The sequence below is a fragment of the Actinia tenebrosa genome, unplaced genomic scaffold, assembly GCF_029948245.1.
Source record: "Actinia tenebrosa isolate PJP-AT-01 unplaced genomic scaffold, QUT_ActTen_1.0 PGA_scaffold13__45_contigs__length_12533684, whole genome shotgun sequence".
In the NCBI taxonomy this organism is placed as follows: domain Eukaryota; kingdom Metazoa; phylum Cnidaria; class Anthozoa; order Actiniaria; family Actiniidae; genus Actinia; species Actinia tenebrosa.
The window spans coordinates 12,166,940-12,186,807 of record NW_028292573.1 but is presented as its reverse complement, the minus strand read 5'-3'; the positions used below and the strand labels follow the sequence as shown (position 1 = coordinate 12,186,807).

The 19,868-nt window shown below is 37.1% G+C and overlaps 1 protein-coding gene across 2 annotated transcripts; it reads left to right on the top strand.

Moving 5' to 3' along the window:
- Nucleotides 1–47: 47 nt before the first annotated feature.
- Nucleotides 48–19,326, top strand: LOC116305116 (tudor domain-containing protein 7). 2 transcript variants are annotated; one of them, XM_031714951.2, is made up of 26 exons: nucleotides 48–722; nucleotides 2,045–2,104; nucleotides 2,850–2,936; nucleotides 3,019–3,056; nucleotides 3,352–3,488; nucleotides 4,188–4,221; nucleotides 4,362–4,404; nucleotides 4,523–4,604; nucleotides 5,202–5,319; nucleotides 6,276–6,760; nucleotides 7,307–7,392; nucleotides 8,243–8,343; nucleotides 9,219–9,276; nucleotides 9,672–9,877; nucleotides 10,354–10,463; nucleotides 11,173–11,293; nucleotides 11,643–11,774; nucleotides 12,515–12,736; nucleotides 12,934–12,963; nucleotides 14,493–14,555; nucleotides 14,856–14,959; nucleotides 15,444–15,636; nucleotides 15,955–16,020; nucleotides 16,941–17,051; nucleotides 17,513–17,630; nucleotides 18,240–19,326. In XM_031714951.2, the coding sequence occupies exons 1-26, from the start codon at nucleotides 176–178 to the stop codon at nucleotides 18,470–18,472; spliced, it is 3,585 nt and encodes a 1,194-aa protein (XP_031570811.2). In that variant the 5' UTR covers nucleotides 48–175; the 3' UTR covers nucleotides 18,473–19,326. The 2 variants fall into 2 exon arrangements, with proteins under 2 accessions (XP_031570811.2, XP_031570810.2); XM_031714950.2 differs by having other exon boundaries at nucleotides 15,441–15,636.
- Nucleotides 19,327–19,868: the final 542 nt, after the last annotated feature.

The window sequence follows — 19,868 nt, the reverse complement described above, 5'->3', positions numbered from 1 at the left end:
CTCTTCACGTGCGCACGGTCAACAATCCCGCCGTCTTTCGGATTTCCTGGAAGACGACAAAACAGCAAGTTTCCCAGAAGTAACACTTCCTCCATTTTATTCCTAAGAAAGCCATATAAGATGGACTAAACAGTGCAAGTGCAGATAATCTGGAGGTGCTTTACGGTTTATAAAAATGGATGAGCTTAAAAAGAAGACAGAAACAATGCTGAGGGCTGTGTTAATCAGCAGTCCTCGTGGAGTACCTCTTTACAGGGTCGAGAAAGAGTACAGAAGCATCACTTTTGAGCCCATCCCATACTCAAAATTAGGATTTACAAACCTAGAGGGCTTCTTAAAGAGTATACCACACGTTGCTAGCATCCAGAGAGGCAGTGATGGCGAGGTCGTAGTGAAGGGAGTTGCCTCTGAAGCCGATCAACACGTAGCCAAACTCATAGCTAAGCAGAAGAAACCTAAAATCAGGAAGTCAGCTGCAAGACCAAGGAAGCCAGTTTTTGCTTTTTCAGCGACTCCAAATAAATATCGCGGTACTAATTTTGGACCAAGGTCTCAAAATTTTGCTCCAAAGGCTTTAATTCAGAATAATACGCCAACTTTTGGTGGAAATCGGGGCCAAACACCAAGGTTTGTTCCTCCAAGGTTGAGAAAGGTTTTTGGAGCAGACAGTCAACCTGCAGCTAATCAACAACCTGTTAATGGTACTCGGCGTGTTTCTACAGGTATGGAAATACATTTGTTAATAACAGGTGCTTAATTATTAATGTTGCTATTTGCAATCGAGCTTTTTTGAATCAAAATGCAGGGCTTCAGCTAATGTCTTGCTGTAAATATGCAGTTGAAGAAATCGGAAGGCTGAGTGCGTTGAAATTCATATTGAGAATGGTTTCTAAAAATCACAGCATTGCTTGGTATCAATCGGTTGAATGAGTATGAGGCCTTAGGAAGCAACAATGCTCTGCAGGCCCCTTTGGCCCCTCTGGCTACGTTCCTGCCTTGTGTAGTAGAGCAAGATTGTAAGTTGCACAGATGTTAATGGGACACATGAAATGTGCTTTATAGGGATCTCAAAGCAATATGCAAGACTTTGTATAGTGCTATATGCACTATTTTTAGGCATTCCCAGTAGCATCCATGGGTTGAACCAAGGAAGTACTGGGTACCTGTGAATTAATCCACTTCCTGTATAAAATTATCTCTAAAATGTGAGGAATAACATGCCTGAGAGTATTGCACAGTTACTTGGTAGCAGTCAAGTTCCAAAGGAAGATGTAGTTTTTTTCAGAAAGTTAGTAGGAATAGCTGTGGTTTGTTTTAAAAAAAAACCTGGTTCTATAATATACAGATAGGTTTGTCAGTAGACGGAAGCAAGATGTACAGAAAGTAAGTATGGCAGGCAGAGCTAGACAAAGAGTAATAGGTTAGTTAAGAAGTTAATACTAAATAAATATAGTTTGGTAATGGTTTTAATACTATTTACTTAAGTTTTGAACTAGAGTACTAAACACTAAGTTTGCAACACTTTACACTATTTAGTTGTAAATAGTGCTAATTAAACAATAGAAAACAATAGGATTAACATAATTTAGCAGTATTTAATGGTATTTATGTTACACATCTTATAGTAGTTTGTACTCTATTGTTTGCTAAAAAAAATATTTGATTTATTGCAGGAAAATACTTTCATAGAAAAATATTTCAGGAAAGATTTAGGATCAAAGTTTATTTGTTTTTCCAATGAAACATATTGCAAGCCAGTTGTCATTCTCTTGATTCTTGTTACTTCCTCTACTTTCAACTTTTGACAGGTTGCACTAATTTGGATGTAACTGAATCTCAGGTGAAAGCCAGAGAAACTGGAAATAATTTTCACATCAAATGAGAGACATAACAAACTCTACTCAATTGTTGGTACTGAACAAAGAAATGACATTCAAGGGAATGACACATGGTTTGATATGAGAAAACATTAGGTTTATTTTATTATACTGTATTGTTGATGAGAGTAGTATTTATCAATAACAGGTTTTTCATTTTTTACCAGATGATCAGAAACAAAAGAGTAATCCATCCCAAATCTCACAGCGAATAGTAAAAAGTAAAGGTAAGTGTTTATACATGTAGGTATGACAATCCTCTATATTAGTTGACAAAATAATTTTATCATACATGTAAATTGTGATATGCATTATCAAAGCTTTTAGTATTCTCTCATTGCTAGGTTTTATTTGATATCATATCTTGTCTTTTGTGGAATGTTCATCAGCTGAATCACAAGTTTTCAATAGAATTCTTTCTGGTTGACACTACATCATTGTCAACAGAATTCTTTCTGGTTGACACCACATCATTGTCAGTGTTTGACCACCATTTGGAGCACAGGAGATAATGAGATTCAAAGACTTTTATCAGCTGATTGAAACCCAGCAATAATTCAAAATTATGAGCTTGAGCTGCCATTTTGAGCTGTCATTTCCTGGTGGCATGTTAAAAGAAAATATATCCATTTGCAGTTGTCGCTTAGCATTTGGCTTGTGATTTTGACCTTTTCCTCAGGTTTGATTACCACATCATCATAATTTCGTCAGATAGATAAGGAACTTTTTTATATTATATTTTTTTCATCCTTTTGACCTGACATGCTGGGATTTATCACAAGGGTGTATAAAAAACCAAATTGTGCAGGGATTTTTAATGCTAAAAAATGTTAACCAGGGCCCGGTTGTCAAAGAGTGGATAGAGCTATCTAGAGCTATTTATCCACTGGATAAGATTTATCCCTTGCATAGTGCTATTTTCACCCTTTATACAACCAGACCGAGATGGTTTAAAAAAATTTTTTTTTTCAGGGCCTAATTTTCAAGGAATGGAAGTAACATTGGACAATAAACCTACTTCACCTCAGACTAAAACTCCACCAAGTACTATTCCAACAGGTAAATAATTTTCTGTGATCTATAACTCAGAACTTGCAAGTTAGGATATTTATACATTTTTATTTTGTTTTTCATTTTTCAGTTACTCTAAGCCCAGAAGTACTAAAAAATATAGGACAGGTAATATTAGTGGAAGTATATAATTGTATCTGTTGTCTAAACTCTCGTAAGTTGATGATGTTCTGATATTATATTGCTTGGTTTTACCTGACATAATTTCATGTCTCGCATGGAATAGTTATCACTTTGATGGTAATTAAATTGTCAATAGCATTTTTTCTGGTTGACAGAACATGGTGTTCAGGTATGACCACTATATGCAGAGCAGATAATGAAAATTGAAGTCCTTTAGCACATGAATAAAATCCTCTAAATTAATACCCCATCCCTTTCTAACCTGGCTTTATGTTTCAAGATTGTAGGTGCCAAACCCAACGGGCTGTTCCTCTCAAGATTATCAGTGGACTATAAGAACAAGTTTGGTCAAGAATTACCAGACAATTTAACAGAAACATTACTTCTTCATCCAGAAGTGTTGCGGGTTGAAAAGATGTAAATATACACTAAAAACTAATGCTATAGTTTGAAACGCTTGTTATATTAAATATGGGTTTGGCACCAATTACAAATTTTGTAAATAAAAGACTTTTATATGAATTTACATTTACCACTTAATTAACCATTATTATGAGGGTAAGATACTGTAAGGATGGACTTAACTTGATTATGGTATAGTATCAGACAGATGGAATGACTGATGGATGGGCTGATTGACTGATGGAGTGAATGAATGATGGATTGACTGACTGATGGATGGACTGATTGACTGATGGATGGATAGGCTGATTGACTGATGGATGGATGCATTGGATTGATTGACTGATGAATGGCTGAGCTGATTGACTGATGGATGGATGGACTGATGGATGAGCTGACTGATGGATGGATGGGCTGATTGACTGATGGATGTGCTGACTGATGGATGGACTGATGGATGAGCTGACTGATGGATGGACTGATGGATGGACTGATGGATGAACTGACTGATGGATGGACTTACTGATGGATCGACTGACTGATTGTTATAGTAATGATCAAATGAATGACTGACTTAGATGTGAAGACTAGCTTTGAAAAATAGACCTTTGATGATGATGATAATGATAATATTCAGAAGGTAGTCAAAACAAAATTTTCTTATGAAAGTACTATAATAATAATCATGTTTATTGTATTGTATATTTTTCCTAGGTATCAAAATGTGTATATTGCCTATCCACCTAAGGTGAGTATTTTATATATATATTTTTGTTTTAAGGGGGGAGGAGTAAAATGCATCTTCAATTTTTATGCTAACATTGACATTTATTTTTATATGTTTTTATTAAAACCATGACATTTTTTGTTCATTTTGCATTTATTTAGAAATCTGAACCACCAACAAGTGAAAGTGTAAAAGAAATAAATGGTAGGTTCATATTCCCCCAAATTTTGACTTTCTGTTTTTATTTTATTTTACTCAATAAATATTTTGCTTTCTGTTTTTGATGTTACTCAAGAAATATTTTGTTTATTCTCTAAATTAGATAAAACAAAACAGAACAAGGAAGAAAAGAAACAAAAAGTAGAGCTATATATCGTGAAGCCATTTACTGTTCCTAATGTAGGGTAAGTTTTATTTTATTTTTAAAATCAGGGTAAGTTTTATTTTATTCTTTCAATTGAAAACTGTTTGTAACCAAGTATGGCTATGTTGTTAGTAAGTGCACTGACTGTTGAGTGAGAAACCCCAAATAGAATCCTCTTAAAATTATCTGGAATGGATGATAGCATGAAGTACATAAGAAATGTCACAAATTCCACCAAGAAAACTTGTTTTCATGTAAGCTCACATCCAAAATAATTTTGAGAGATACTTTGAATTGATTCCAAAGGTTGGGATGTAGTTAAATATACTTACTGCAATATACATTTCTGGATTGTGTAGTTCCAGAAATTATTCATGCCCCCCCCCCCCCCCCCACAGAGGAATATTGCTTTAAAGACCCACTCCCCCACCCCAAGAAATTCCAATTTTCTTCTATACAAATTCTCTACCCCTTAGAAATTCTAAATTCCTCTGTGGGGGGAGAGGGGGGGATGGGGTATGGATAATTTCTGGATGTTCTACACATTCTGAATATGTAACACACTATTAGAAAAGTTATTTATTTCTTCATTTATTTTAATTTTAAAATAACCAGCATTTGTTTGTTTGAAATGCAGGTCTTCAGTTCAAGTTTACCTGAGCCATGTCGAAAGTGTTGGTAATTTTTTTGTTCAATATAAAGAGTGTGAAGATAGGATCCAAGACCTGCAAACTAAATTGTATCAGGATTTCAAGGTATGATGCTAGCTGCATAACAGTATTTTTTGAGAATTTTTGATTTTTAGGTCAATTGTAGTGATTGGGAGGAAGGCGAAGAGCTGTCCAGCACTATATAGGGAGGGGTATAAAGAGGGTCTGACCAAGGCATGTTTTTGGGACTCTTAAAAATTTATTGGTTGGTGTGTTATGTCACATTTTAAACTGTAAAAGATTACTTGTTTGATATATTAAAGCTTTCTTTATTGCTGTATAAAACGCACTCAACTTCACACACACTTCAACTTGACGACTCAACCAACAACTACGATAGTCGTCACCGAAAACTGACTCCATCAAAGTGTACCCGTCTGTTAGGTCACGAACTAGTATGGTCTTGCCTTACTTTTAAGAATGTATGATGTAATAGTATTGTGACCAGAGATATGTAATAGCAGACCCAAGAATGCTCTCTTGAGATACAATGTGTTTAAAATACTTGAGAAAATACATCAACTTTATTCGTTCTAATCTAGTTTATTGTCATTCACTGCTATATAAGTAGTCATTCAAGTATTCGTACAAGTACAAGTCGTAACACATCAACTATATTTCCCTATGAAAATTACAATCTCTACAAAACTAACACATGTTTGATAGTCCCCCTCCAAACATAATAGTTTGTGTCCCACTCCCCATCATCCCCAGAATGGCAGAATATTTTATGAATATAAAATATTCAAATATAACATGTTCCCCTTTAATTTATAGTAATAATAATAATAACAACTTTATTAGACAGGGTAACACCGTTACCATAAATGATAATTTTCAGGTGGCCCTCTATAGCACTTAAGTGATGCTCCCCCAACCCATTTAATGATGAACAGTCCCACTTGATACTGAAATTACCTGAAAATACGAAAAATGTAAAAGTTTGGTCTCAGTTATGGAAAAGGTATTGAACTCAAACCCACATTGTGACTTTTTTCCAGGACACAACAGATTTTATTACAAAACCCATTCCTGGGATGTACTGCTGTGCTAAATTTTCATTGGACGATTCCTGGTACAGAGGAAAAATATTACAATGCATTGATGAAAAAGACACACTCACTGTAGAGATATTCTATGTTGATTTTGGAAACTCTGAGTGGTTGCCAAGTTCAAGGCTGCAACACTTGAAGAAGGAACACGTGGAATTACCTCAAATGGCTGTACATTGTTCTTTAGATGGGAAAGAAAACTTTAATCCTTCTATGACAGAGACATTAAAAACATTTATAGATACAGAATTAAAAATGACTTTGGTTCGAAGAATTGGTGATGTTCTTTGTGTACGGCTGGCTGATGAAGAAGGGGCTGATGTTGCAGTAAAATTTGATAGTAAAAAACCATCAAAGCACATCAGTAGTGAAGAAAAGCTACCAGTACCTGCTGAAGATAATGTTACTACAACTAACGTTGTACAACCTTCAAGGTAAATGGTCCATGTTGTTGAGTTGTGAGAGAAGGAATTGCAGACAACAACAGGTGTTCAGTGGACAATGTCCAAGCAAAATTTGCACTTGTCTGGTAAATCACCATATAGGCTGGTCTGACCAGACACATTGGCTGGTCAGATGTTCATCCAATGAATAGAAAAGGGTATACCAATAAGGGGGTGACATATAATCATGAAGTGCATTATTGTTATTTGAATTGCTAATCAGAAATACAACCAAGGCTCATTACAGCAGTTTTCGATATTCTGTGACAGATATTTCATTACAGCTTTGTGCGAAAATTTTTAGTTTTTACTGCTGTGTATCACGTCAAAGATACACAAGGTAGTGACTGAATATTTTTGATTGATGGCAGCGAAAAAACTAATTGCAGTGTTCAACTCGCATTTACCAGAGTATTGAAAACTGCAGTAGCATCACAATTTCCCCTTCTACTTGCCCTTCCCCTCTAACAAATAAACCCATCTTACAGTATATGCTCACATTTAATCTTATTTAATGCTGTCTTTATCTGGTTTTAGTCCGCCAGCAGTTGAACAGAAGAAGCCTGTCAAACCATTTCTCAGATCTAAGTCTATGACCAATGAACAAGAAAAGAAGATTCCTGGTAAGATTTTTAATAAACTTAGCTAAAGATTATGATACTATGAATACTCTATTTTTTTTATGTTTTATATTTTGGATAGGCCAGGTTAGGGACTATACCCATTTGTTTTGGATATGTTCTGCAGTTGTATGGAAAAGTGATAGCGTTTGGAAATAGTGGAGTCTGGAAGAAGACTTAGTGGGGCAGGAAAAGCAAGGGCAGATCTAGAAATTTTTGAAATGGGAGTCCAAACATTGAAATGGGGGTCCAAATGTTGAGAGAGGGGTCCAAATATTTAGAGAGTCCGAATGTTAAGAGGGGGGTGTGCAAACATTGAGAGGGAGGTCCAGACATTGAGAGGGGGTCCAAAGATTGAGTGATTTCAAATGTCGAGAGAGGAGTCCAAACATTGAGGGGTGTCCAAATGTTTAGAGAGGGGTCCAAGTGTTGAGAGGGAGGTCCAAACATTGAGAGGGAGGTCCAGTCATTGAGAGGGGGGTCAAAAGATTGAGTGGGTTCAAATGTTGAGAGAGGGGTCCAAGCATTAAGAGGGGGTCCCAATGTTGAGAGGGAGGGCCAGACACTGAGAGGGAGGTGCAGACGTTGAGAGGGAGGTCCAGACATTGAGAGGGAAGTCCCAACGTTAAGAGGGAGGTCAAGACATTGAGAGGGGATCAAACAGACCATCCACATGGATCTAACCTTTAAGATTAAGGCACATGTTATTTTTGGTTGGTTATGGCTGGCACGGGAATAAAATAAAATTTGAAGCTTGGCCAGCTGTGGCTGCTGTGGAAATCAAAGGGTTAATGTAAATTTTAGATGCAAAACACATATCAAAAATTCCAATATTTTTCATTTTTTATTTCAGAGCGAGTGGTCATCCCAAATGAAGATTACATTGATATTCTTGTTTTCAATGTCTTCAGCACTGATAACATTAATGTTTTGTTATATGGCGAAGAATACTCCGTATGTATACTAAATTTAACTCTTTTTTTATTGTGGAAAACTAGTGAAAACTAGTGTAAACTGCGTCGGAGTTTTCAGTAAAACAGTTGATAGATAGATAATTTGTAACACCGTATGGTATGTAAAAATGAAACTGACGTTTCGGACGTTAGTCCTTCATCGGAGTAAACGATGAAGGACTAATGTCCGAAACGTCAGTTTCATTTTTACATACCATACGGTGTTACAAATTATCTATCTATCTTTTTTTATTGTTTAACTCTCTTTTAAGTTGTAGAATAGGACACTTGCATTATAGCATCATTAACTACCACTGCCAGACTCCCTCAAACACTTTTTTTGTTGAGTTATATTAGCACCAGTTGTCTTACTATTCTCATGAGGAAATACTATTTTTTAGTCTGTTATCTTGACAATATTGTCCACAATAGCTCCTGTTAGTAAAATCCATTGCTTTCAGGGTTTGCAGGTGGACTATGATAAAATGTTTACATGTACTCTATCTTTGTCAGACAGTCTGTTTTCCTGGCTGATCTGATGACAAAGGAGTACAATAGATATTCATATATAAAAATATCTTATGCTTGTTCAAGAAATTTCAAGTTTACAGTCATTCTCAATGACATGCATAAGATCTCTTGGTCACAACAACTGTAGGTTTTGGTGGACGTCAATCAAGGCATTTCCATGCACTCCATAGGCATGTGTCCTTAAAAGCTTTGTGTTTCCTGACAGTGTCATGAAAACCCTTTTGATTGGCACCTATTTTGTTTTGATGGCAAATTGTATAATTTTGTGCTTGCTATTGAGAACAACTGTTTTCCGTAGCTTCATGAATGAGGCAAGTTACTTATTGAAATATTTTTGAAATACAGGATAAGTTGCTTGCTTTGGAAGTAAGCCTTATGTCTTACTTCTCTGAGTCCTGTGAAGGTTTGTTAGCCATCCCTTTTATTACTCTTGTTTATCGTTCCATCCATAGATCTGTTAGTCCAACAAAAAATTCAGTTTTCCATCCATCTATTCAACTATCTAATATCTAATATATCCAACCATCTATCCATCCAGTCTATCTCCTCTCCTCTCATCTAACCAGCCATTTTATCCAATCTATCTCAACCCATCCTATCTTACCATTCATCCCATTTGGCCATCCCATCCTATCTATTTATCCTATTCAAATTATCCCATGCCATCCATTTGTTCTATCCCATTACATCCATCAATACTCCCTCTAACCCACTCACACATTCATTCATCCAGTCCTTTGCGGGAAGAAAAACGTCAATCTAAAACTCTCTATTGTGATTCAATTATTACGTTCGCAGATTCTCCATCATCACCCAAAGCAGGTGAGATATGGGCACTAAAGACCAATGAACTCCATTCAGAGGACCAGTGGTACAGAGTTAAAGTATTATCCATTAAAGGTGACCAGGCACAGCTAGAGTTTGTTGATTATGGTGATACCAGGCAAGCAGCTGTTTCTGACTTAAAGGCCTTACCAGCAAGATTCCTGGATCTACCCTTCCAAGTAAGTTGAACTTACTATAAGTGTAAATACCACTTTCATTGACTACAGACTCATTTGTACAGATTTAGCCTCCATTAAGAGAATATCATTTGTCAAAGTTATTTTAATGGAAAGAGTGAGTAGGTGAACAATAAAAATGTGGTTGAATCCCACCTAGATATTTACTGGTGTCTATAGATAACTTGTGAAGGGAGTTAAAACTGCAGATGAGTGTAAATAAACAGGAAAGAGAACCATTTATTTGTTGGTTTGATGTTTAATTAATTCTCTTTCTCTTCTCTTATTCCCTCGTCTTTTCTCTCCCCTCTCTGCCTCTCCTCCTCTCCTCTTTTTTTGTTTTCACTCTGAAACAAATACTGATTCCCATTCATTCATCTTTTCTGTCATTCCTTTAATTATCTTCCTACAGTACCTGAAGTCAACCATTCTTTCCAAAAGCAACTTGGCATTTTTCAACTCAAATCCTTTTGTTTCAGGCAGTTACTTTATCTTTGAATAACATCCCAAAGACAAAGAAGAAAGAGGTGTTGGATAAACTCAAACAGCATGTACTTGAAAAACCATTAGTGGCAGAAGTTATACAAAGGTTTGATGGTGCTTTCTATTCTGTGTAACAGCATCATTTTATTTTATTTCTTAATTAGTTAGGCTCAGCATCGCATGTGATTAGAGTAGTAGAGTTTGTAAGGTTGCTCCTTTGAGTCAAGTTCCTCTAGTTTTCTTTCCTCTAAAACATTTACTGGCTAAATTACAGTTCAATCTGTAAGTTAACCACATATTGACTTTGATCAGCCCAGAGGTTGTTTCAGGGTTCAATCTGTGAGTTGGCCCTGGCTGATCAACCCAAAGGTTGTTTTAAGAGTGTCAATAAAATTTAATCCTTGTCCACAACAGCTCCTGTTAGTAAAATCCATTGCTATCAGGGTTTGCAGGTGGACTATAATAAAATGTTTGCATGTACTCTATATCTTTGTCAGACAGTCTGTTTTCCTGGCTGATCTGATGACAAAGGAGTACAACAATATTATATTTTGCTACTCACTCACTTCTATTCATTATATTTTGCCCTTTAGATTATATATTTATATTTTGTCTTTTAAATTATTACTCTCTGCATTTCCCTTTTCCTTCCTTCCTTCCCCTTAACTAAAATTGTATTTTGATTTTTCGAGTCTTTTAACCTTAAGGACACATATAATGAGAGCTTTTATTGTCATCCTTGGTATTACCATCCTTGATTGAATACCAGTTTGTGCTTTTGCAAGCCCTAAATACTATTTTATTTCTTTCTGTAGAACCCAAGACAAGCTATCAGTAGAACTGTTTGACACCTCGACAGAAACTGATATCAACATCAATGAGATAATGCGCTCACTTATTCTACCAGATGAGGACCTCGCACCTGCTCTACCAAAGGTAAGTCCATTCTTCCATTCTTGACTTGTTTACCTTGCTTTGTGGTCTTGGATTAAAGAGTTCTTTTCAAGAGTTCTTGAGGCCACGCAGGAGAACAGGGCTCAAGATAACAGCTGGCCATTGGCCAATGTCTGGCCAGAACTGAAACTTGTCTGGTCAAATCATTTGGACCAGTAACTTTAAGCCAGAAATGACCAAGCTAAAACTAATTTGTCCGATGATTATGACTTGCAACTGACCAGCCATTATTTTAAGTGTTGGACAAAAGGCACTATGGGTGGGGTGGGGTGCAATTATTTTAAATCCAGCAGTCTTAAATTGTGGTCTTAAAGACATTTGGTATATTAAGGCTGGCCAACAAGTAAATGTGGCAGTATCTCACATATCGGACACTGGTGCTGTATATGTACAAATACCTGGAGCAGGTCTGTCTCGTCTGGAGGAACTAATGACTGACATCACAGAACACTACAACTCAAAGGTAACCTCAATTTAACCTAGAAATCATTGATATTACAGTAAAGGTCTATTCAAAAGGCATACACATCCACTATTTGGCAAAGACTGAACAGTTTTCTGGATAACCACTAATAAGTGCTTGCAATATATCCAGATTTAAAAAAAATTACTGTTACATCAGATTCCCAGGATAACAGAAACTGGTATCCATTGAACTAACATTAGTAGGTGTGGCCACAGAGGGATTTTAACACTCCCATTTATGGTGGCTACACACTAGTACTCTAATGAGATTCCCAGGATATTGGATGCCTAGTGGCTGAATAAATATTATTGGGTGTGGCAATAGGGGATTTTAACGCTCCCATTTATGGTGGCTACACCCCTACAATGAATTCAGAACAACTCTAACAAGATTTCCAGGATATCAGGTGCCTAGTGGCTGAATTAATATTAGTAGGTGTGGCAATAGGGGATTTTAACACTCCCATTTATGGTGGCTACACACTATTACAACTAAGTAAGAACAACTCTAATGAGATTTCCAGGATATTATATGCCTAGAGTGGCTAATTGGTGTACTTTGCAACTCTTATGTAGTTCAGTTATTCTTCCCTGAATTATGTTAGTGGTACAGCCAAGAGTTCTAGAACACTAACACTAGTGATGGCTGCAAAGACCCATAGTAGTTAAAAAAAAACTGAGCCAGACATATTTTAAATTACCTTTAATAGTTTTATTATCATTATTTGATTCAAATAGAGTACCAAAGCTGCAGAGTTTGTATCTCAGCCAACTGAGGGTCTCATCTGCTGCGCTAAGTGTTCAGATGGTTCATGGTACAGGGCTCTCATACTGAAGCAGCTACCTGAAAGGATGGTGAAGGTGCAATGTGTGGATTACGGCAACACAGAAATCGTACTGAGAACTGCTCTGAGGGAACCCACTAAAGCTAATGAACATGTTAGCTCATTGCCATTCCAGGTATGAAACACAGACATACATGTACAGTAGATTAAAGACCTTTGAAATTTATCTATACTTAAACAACCTCTGGCCTGATCTAAGTCAGTGCATGGGTATTTATTTATTTATGCCTTTATTAAATAGGGGGGAAATCAAATAAACTACATCTGAGCGATAGTAGTAACTAACTTCAGTTAATTTCCTTGCATTTTTAGGCAGTTGAATGCTGTCTTGGATCAGATTTGGTGAGTATCCATGATTTGGTTAGTAACACACAGGTAGCCCAAACGACAATTACAAAAATCTATTTGACAATAATTATTCATAGAGCGTACTTCTATTATCCAGGATCTAGCAAAATGTTTTTTTTACAATGTTCATAAGTACATATAGTATTGTTCACTATGCCCAGACAACATTCTGTACCTGTAATCTATAATGTCTGGGTTTTTGCCTTACATCAATCCAATTTCTTATTTTGAAAATTGATTGAATGTGTGCAAAGAATATTGAATACAGTAGTAGTGTGTGTGTGTGTGAAAAGTGTCCCCAGTTAGTGCCAAAGTGATAGAATAGATAGATTAAGAGATTTTAAAATATTTTTTTCCTATAAAATTTCATTGGAAGTGTATGTACTGGTACTTCTTACCAAAAGTTTTTTTTCCTTAATGTTAGAATTGGGATGCTGATGAAAATGGGTGTAAAATGTACTTCTCATAAATTTCATTGGAAGTGTACTGGTACTTCCTACCTCCTGACGGTATCCGGTCATTTCGAGACACAGTCGTTTCGAGACAGGTCGTTTCGAGACACTAAGATACAAGTTCGAGACAGGCATATATCCGTTTCGATACACCTCATACACCTCATACACTCTTAGTCAGAACTCTATGATTTTTTCCAAAATCTTTATGTTGGTGTGGTTTCGTTGGTGTATAGTGCATCTAAAATCTTTATTATTATTATCAAGGTAAAAGCATATGAATTATTGAATTTTGAAGCATTTGGTCGGTTGTGCGTCTTTGCTGGTTAGGAGTTTAAAAAAGCCAATAAAGTGCTGTGATTAGGTAGATTTTGATCCGCTTGGAGCTCAAAGCTCGATGAATCTACTGTGATTGGAGTTTTTTTTGACGTGGATCGAATTCATATACTTTCAGCTTGATAAAAATAAAGGTTATACTAGTATATTCTCTAACTTTAATTAGTGTTTCTGATAACGATTTTGAAAAAAATCAGAGTTCTGACTAAGATCTGTTGGTTTTGACGAGTCGAACATTCTTGTTGTCGAGTCAAAATATCTCGTCCGCGTCTAAAGTTTTTGAGCTAGTCGTTTGCGTGTTTCTCTCTCTAAACTTGAATCCCCTTTCATATTTATCTAAAAATTCTTCATAAGGTTTAGAAGATGTGAGTTTCTGATAAAGATTTTGGAAAAAATCATAGTTTTCTGACTAAGATCTGGTAGTTTGACGAGTCGATCATTCTTGTTGTCGATTGACGAGTTTTCAAGTCAATAATTTACGGAAAACTTGGTAACGTTTGGTCTGGTATCCTTGTATCTCAACATAGCAATAAATACTTATCTTTATAAGATCGTTTTGAACCTGTAATATCCTATATATATGATATATATTGAACGGTGTATGAGGTGTATCGAAACGGATATATGCCTGTCTCGAACTTGTATCTTAGGGTCTCGAAACGACCTGTCTCGAAACGACTGTGTCTCGAAATGACTGGCATTCCTACTGACAGTTACGTATCTCTTTAATGATAGAACTGGGATGCTGATAAAACAAAAGCAATTAACCAAATCCTATCTGATGAAGTGATACTTGAGGTATGTTCACACCATAATAAAATGTGAATTGAGTTAGTTTAATGTGCTGTTATCTCCTATGCTATCAGGGTTTTCACTGGGTTCTCCTGTTTCCTCCCTTTGTAAAAATTGATCGCTATCTATATTTGAGTTGAGTCACTGTTGTGAGCATAGAATATTAAATGTGGTGTGGGTGAGTAAAACAGGTCCTCAGTTAGTGCAAAAGTGCTAAAAGGACTTTATTTTTTTTAAATGGTTTAATTAACACATATCATCGCAAACAATGTGAACTACAAATATGTATGATATTATTTGTCTCAGGTAACTAAACAGGGAGCCATTCCCCAAGTCAAATTATTCTTGACTAGAGAAGATGGCCAACAGGTTAACATTCTTGATTACATTCTGGAGGATAACCAAGCTAAGTAAGAATGCAGTTGATATTTTGACATTTAGACAAGTAAAACTCTGAATTATTTCTGCATCCAGTAGAGGGGTTTCATGGCAGCCATGCTGATACAAAAAACAAGAGAAATGGTTTCCTTTCAGAAATGAGTTGATTGTCCTGCAGAAACATCGTTCCTTGACTACAACATGGCTTCACTGAAATCCCTGGGTAGACCTTCTTAGCTTTAGGACACCTTTTTTTGTTAAATCACATGTCATTGTAATGAGTATTGTTTCTTTATTTGCTTATCATGTTTGAGGAGATAAATATGTTCAGAAGAAACTACTATTGGGAACCCTGTGTTGCGCATGCCCGCTGTAGTAGGTCGAGCCGACCACGAGAAGACGAATAAATTCATGTTTGTACGATGAAAATCCTTGGAAGTTATTTTATATAAATTTTCGTTACAACTTTGCCAGCGTTTTGTTTTATTGTGTTTTTTTTCTATTTGTTTCCAGTAGAGATGATGGCGGGTCAGTAGATGGATCAGTTGATGGTAGTTCACCAGGGAAACAAGAACAGACAGACAAAGAATCCTCTTCACAAGAAGATGACCAAGATGACTTGACCCCAAACCTCCCACCACCCATAACACTCTCACGACCATGGGTGGATGTAACGGTGTCCGAAGTTATTGACCCTGGACAATTTATGGTAATATTCACTTTATTCCTTTTCTTCCATCCTTCCTCGCCTTTCCTTGCCATGTCTCCTTTTCTTCTTCTTCCCTCAGTTTTTCCTTCTCTTCAATTACCTTTCTATCTCAGCATTCCTTTCCTTTTATTTTCTTACCCCATCTCTTCCTTTCTTTCATTTGTCTTCCCTTTTCATCTGTCCTTTTTTCACCAACCAGTCACAGCGTATATGGATGTGGGGGAAAAAAGAAAAAAGTCCTCCCCCTCCAACCTTGCTTGTTCACAAGGGTAGCACAGCATACAGAAAAAATTTAAAGACCAAATAATTTGTTTACAGTTTCAGCCGCTATCAATGCTGAGGGATCTTGAAAAGTTAACAAGTGACATGACAGAGTATTATAAAGTAAGTGGACTTCGTTGTTTATATTATTAGTTTTTTATTGAAGATAAGGTGCGGTGTTATCGTAATTTGAGGTAACAGCTGCACAAGAAAGAAATGGAGGTTGGAAAAGTACTCGGCTTCAAGTGGTGTACCATAGGCAACCCAGTAACTAAAGGAACCCTTTACATGTTCACAACTGATATAGCGATAATACATCAAGGAACAGGAGTAATTAATTGCTAGGAAGGCATTTCTATTCATGTTATAAATGGGCATAGGTACAGCCCATTGTGCAGGTGGAAAACACAATGGGAAGCCATTTTAGGTTTCCATTCTCGGGGTAATGGATGGATATGGATGGAATAGGCGCAATTAGTTAATGGGAAGCCATTTTAGGGTTAATGGTATATATGGATGGATATATGGATATGGATGGAAGAGGAGTAGTTAGTTAACGGGAAGCCATTAATGGTATATATGGATGTTAAATGGGAACCCATTTTAATGTCACGGCACCAATCTGTTGTGGTAATAGTACATTCTGGATCGACAAGGCGCAAGTTATCACTGTCAATAAAGACCTTTAGCACGACGTTCTTGCTGGGTACCGCAAACCTCAAACTGCAGTTCGACGTCAGGCGTTTTCCCTCAAACTTTCGACATTTAGCAAGGCGTCGTAATGAAGTTGTTGCTGGAAGAGCTGCCATATTGAATTTCGTTAATGCTGAGCGTTTTTTCGCCCTTTGGGATGTATTTCTGGGCCTGATCCCTAGCAGTTAGCTGTTAGCAGTTAGCGGCAAACCTTATGCTAAAGGTCTCTAATGTATCTGCGTCACGGTCCGCATACACTAAAAATTGACAATTCGCACAAAATGTCTTTGGAAGCAATTCATTGACCCGTTGTGGCTCACACACTGAATGCATTCAATTCTTGCCCACAGAATAAAACTGAGACCGTCAAGAGTCCCCGTATGGGTGACCTGTGCGCTGTCAGAGATAAAGACGGCAATTACTATCGAGCAGTTGTTAAGGCTGTCCTCTCACCAAAACAGGTAAGTATAACTGCAAAGGACTCTCGGTGAGGTATTCACACATGAATAAAAGGAGAAAACTTCAATTTCACACAATTATTTCAAGGGTGAAAGGAATCAAGAGTGTTGATAGTGATAGCGCTTTCTCGCCTCTCACCTCTAGGATCTCTGGTTCGATATAATTCTGGACTTGGCATAACATGTGATAGAGGTTTTTTGCCGATGGTTTTCTCCGGTTTTCCTCCCTCCCCAATACCTATCTCGCTAAATTCCTTGCAATTTGATTTGTGAGTTAGCCGTTTCCTGACTTTGATCATCCACCAGTTGTTTCAGGGTTTCGATAAAATTTTAAAATTATTTTTCCCCTAGTGTCATTCGAGCCCTGATATTCAGTCCGATAATCTGTAAAAATCATTGGAACGCATGTGAAATGCCTTAGACAAGAAACTCCTATTGACCCCATAAACATTTCCTTTTTTCAGGTTTGCGTCCTGTTTATAGACTACGGTAATCTCAATATCCACACCTCTAGTGATTTTCGAGTACTCTGTGATCAGTTCAAACAATTACCATGCATCGCTGTCAAGGGATCCCTATCAGGTTAGTAGTGAGTAAGTGCATGCGCCTGCCAGTCTCTCCAGTGGCTGTCATCACATCGTTTTATAAGCCATTCCCAAGTTGAGGGGGAAATTGGGTTGGTTTGGTATTGCAGTGCATTGTGGGGCTGTTTTAGAGGACATATATCCAATATGGCGCTTATTTCGTCCCCTAAGACAGCCCCACAATGCACTGCAATGCCAACTCGACCCAGTTTTCCCCTCATCTCAGATGGCTAGTCGGGACTCATAATCTTTATCAACACCTAAATTTCAATTCTATCTGGCATCAAGTCTTTGTGTTACGAGCTTCTTGTTCGAGAGACTGAGTTCCCCCTGAATTTTCGCGTACGGCAATATAGACCTTATTCGTGGTGTGACAATGTTTTCCCAATTCAGCGTGACAAACCTCTGGGGGAATGAAGACATATTGTTTTGAAACTCGTCGGGATATCATCGTTTGGGATACTCATGAATTTTTCGAAGAGTAAAAACAAAAGAAAATGAATCCCCTGGAGGTTCGTCATGCTGAATTGGGAAAACATTGTCACACCACGAATAAGGTCTATTCAGTTTCATTTCTTCTCATTTTCAATTTTTTCTCCTACCACAGGAATCCAGCCCAGCGAAAGCTCCGGTGAATGGTCAGTGGAAGCAACAAAAAGATTTGAAGATTTAACACGATGGAAGATGCTTGTTGCTTCAATAGACGGGGACCAGTACACCTACAGCTACCGCGAGGAGCACAAGATTCATCTAACAATCTACGACACGTCTAGCGATAAAGATATTAATATTGCTGATGTCCTTATTCAAGAAAGATTGGCCAGACGTACAGAAAGCTGAGTAGGGATGATAGGAGTAATATATTTCTGTCAGTGTCGAATCTGAGACATGATGGAGTATCCAGTGAGGACTACAGATAGTAGGATATATAAATATTAGTCACATTACATGGTGTCTTGCGATATCTGTAGAGTACGACACTGAAAACTTAATAACGCATGGCACGGTCATGATACGGATTAACAACATCTGTGGACCAATCACAGCGAGTGCATACATTTAGTTAAAATGTTTGGCACCGCACCGTCACGGTAACGGCACGGCCAAACAAAGCACTCGATTCTAGAGACCGGGCGCAAGGTGCAATTTAATTTCTTATCTCAAAGTGATGGATGACTTAATTTTAAATATATGGGAAATGCTGCAATAACTATAAGCAGTTTAGGTACTGATTGACATTGGCACTTCAATTACACAACGAGTAAGGAACAGTAAAACCTTTAACAGAAAACGTTTTTATTCATGTTGAGAGGTCAATAGACCTATCCCGAATTCGCTTGACTGGTCACAAAGCAATAGTTTCGAGTCGAGGTTGAAACTTGATGAATAAAAGAATCAAGTTCAGTCTCGACTTCAAACCATTGTTTCGTGGTCAGTCAAGCGAATTCGGGATAGGTCTATTGTTTTATTGTATTTTCGAAAATCATTTTCCCCGCAAGTAACGTCGAGTCACTTCGGGGCTTTAAACAATCCTCATTGGTCCAGTTTGCATTTGCGCACTTTTGAAAAGGAAAAGAAAAATATAAAATTAAATTTACAGTCTTTACTAGACAATTTGTCTTAAAATAACAAGGGAATATTATACAGAAGGATTAAATAGTTATAGATGCGAATAAAAGCTTGTTAGTAATAAATGTCTATGTATTTTTGATTTACATTTTGCATGTAATTGTTTACACTGGCTCGTCTTCTTAAACTATTGCGAAAACTGACATTTATGATTGATGAAGCTGCAGTATCAATTACATTTTCTAGTGACCATAAAGGACCCTCTCTTATCGGCCGTGGAGTCACCCCTTTGCTTGATTTCGGATGGTGACAGTTCAATGAAGATAGAGCAGTTTTCGTATGACTGAAAAGCCCACGTCACAAACACGGTAAGGTAAAGCATAAGCCAGACCAATCAAATTGTCAAGAACTTACTCTGCATCCGAAACACGGTGCTGCGCTGACGCGGTCACTGCAGTGCCAGACCAATCACATTGCGAGAGAAAGCAATCAGCCAATTAAAATTCTAGAAAACTTCACGTTCACGGCAAGCACGAATATACCGCACTGAGCTTTCCACAGTCGTACGAAAACCGTTCTTACATACCTTGTTTCTTTTTAATTGATATATATTTTACGGGCTGCATGTTAACAGAATTCCACTATGAATATTAATATGATCAATTTA

Excerpts from the sequence above, each read along its gene's own strand:
- LOC116305116 (XM_031714950.2), top strand. The coding sequence starts at position 176 with ATGGATGAGCTTAAAAAGAAGACAGAAACAATGCTGAGGGCTGTGTTA. Across the intron at positions 10,464-11,172 it reads GTGGCAGAAGTTATACAAAG|AACCCAAGACAAGCTATCAG; the intron begins GTTTGATGGTGC and ends TTCTTTCTGTAG. Across the intron at positions 17,631-18,239 it reads TGTCAAGGGATCCCTATCAG|GAATCCAGCCCAGCGAAAGC; the intron begins GTTAGTAGTGAG and ends CTCCTACCACAG.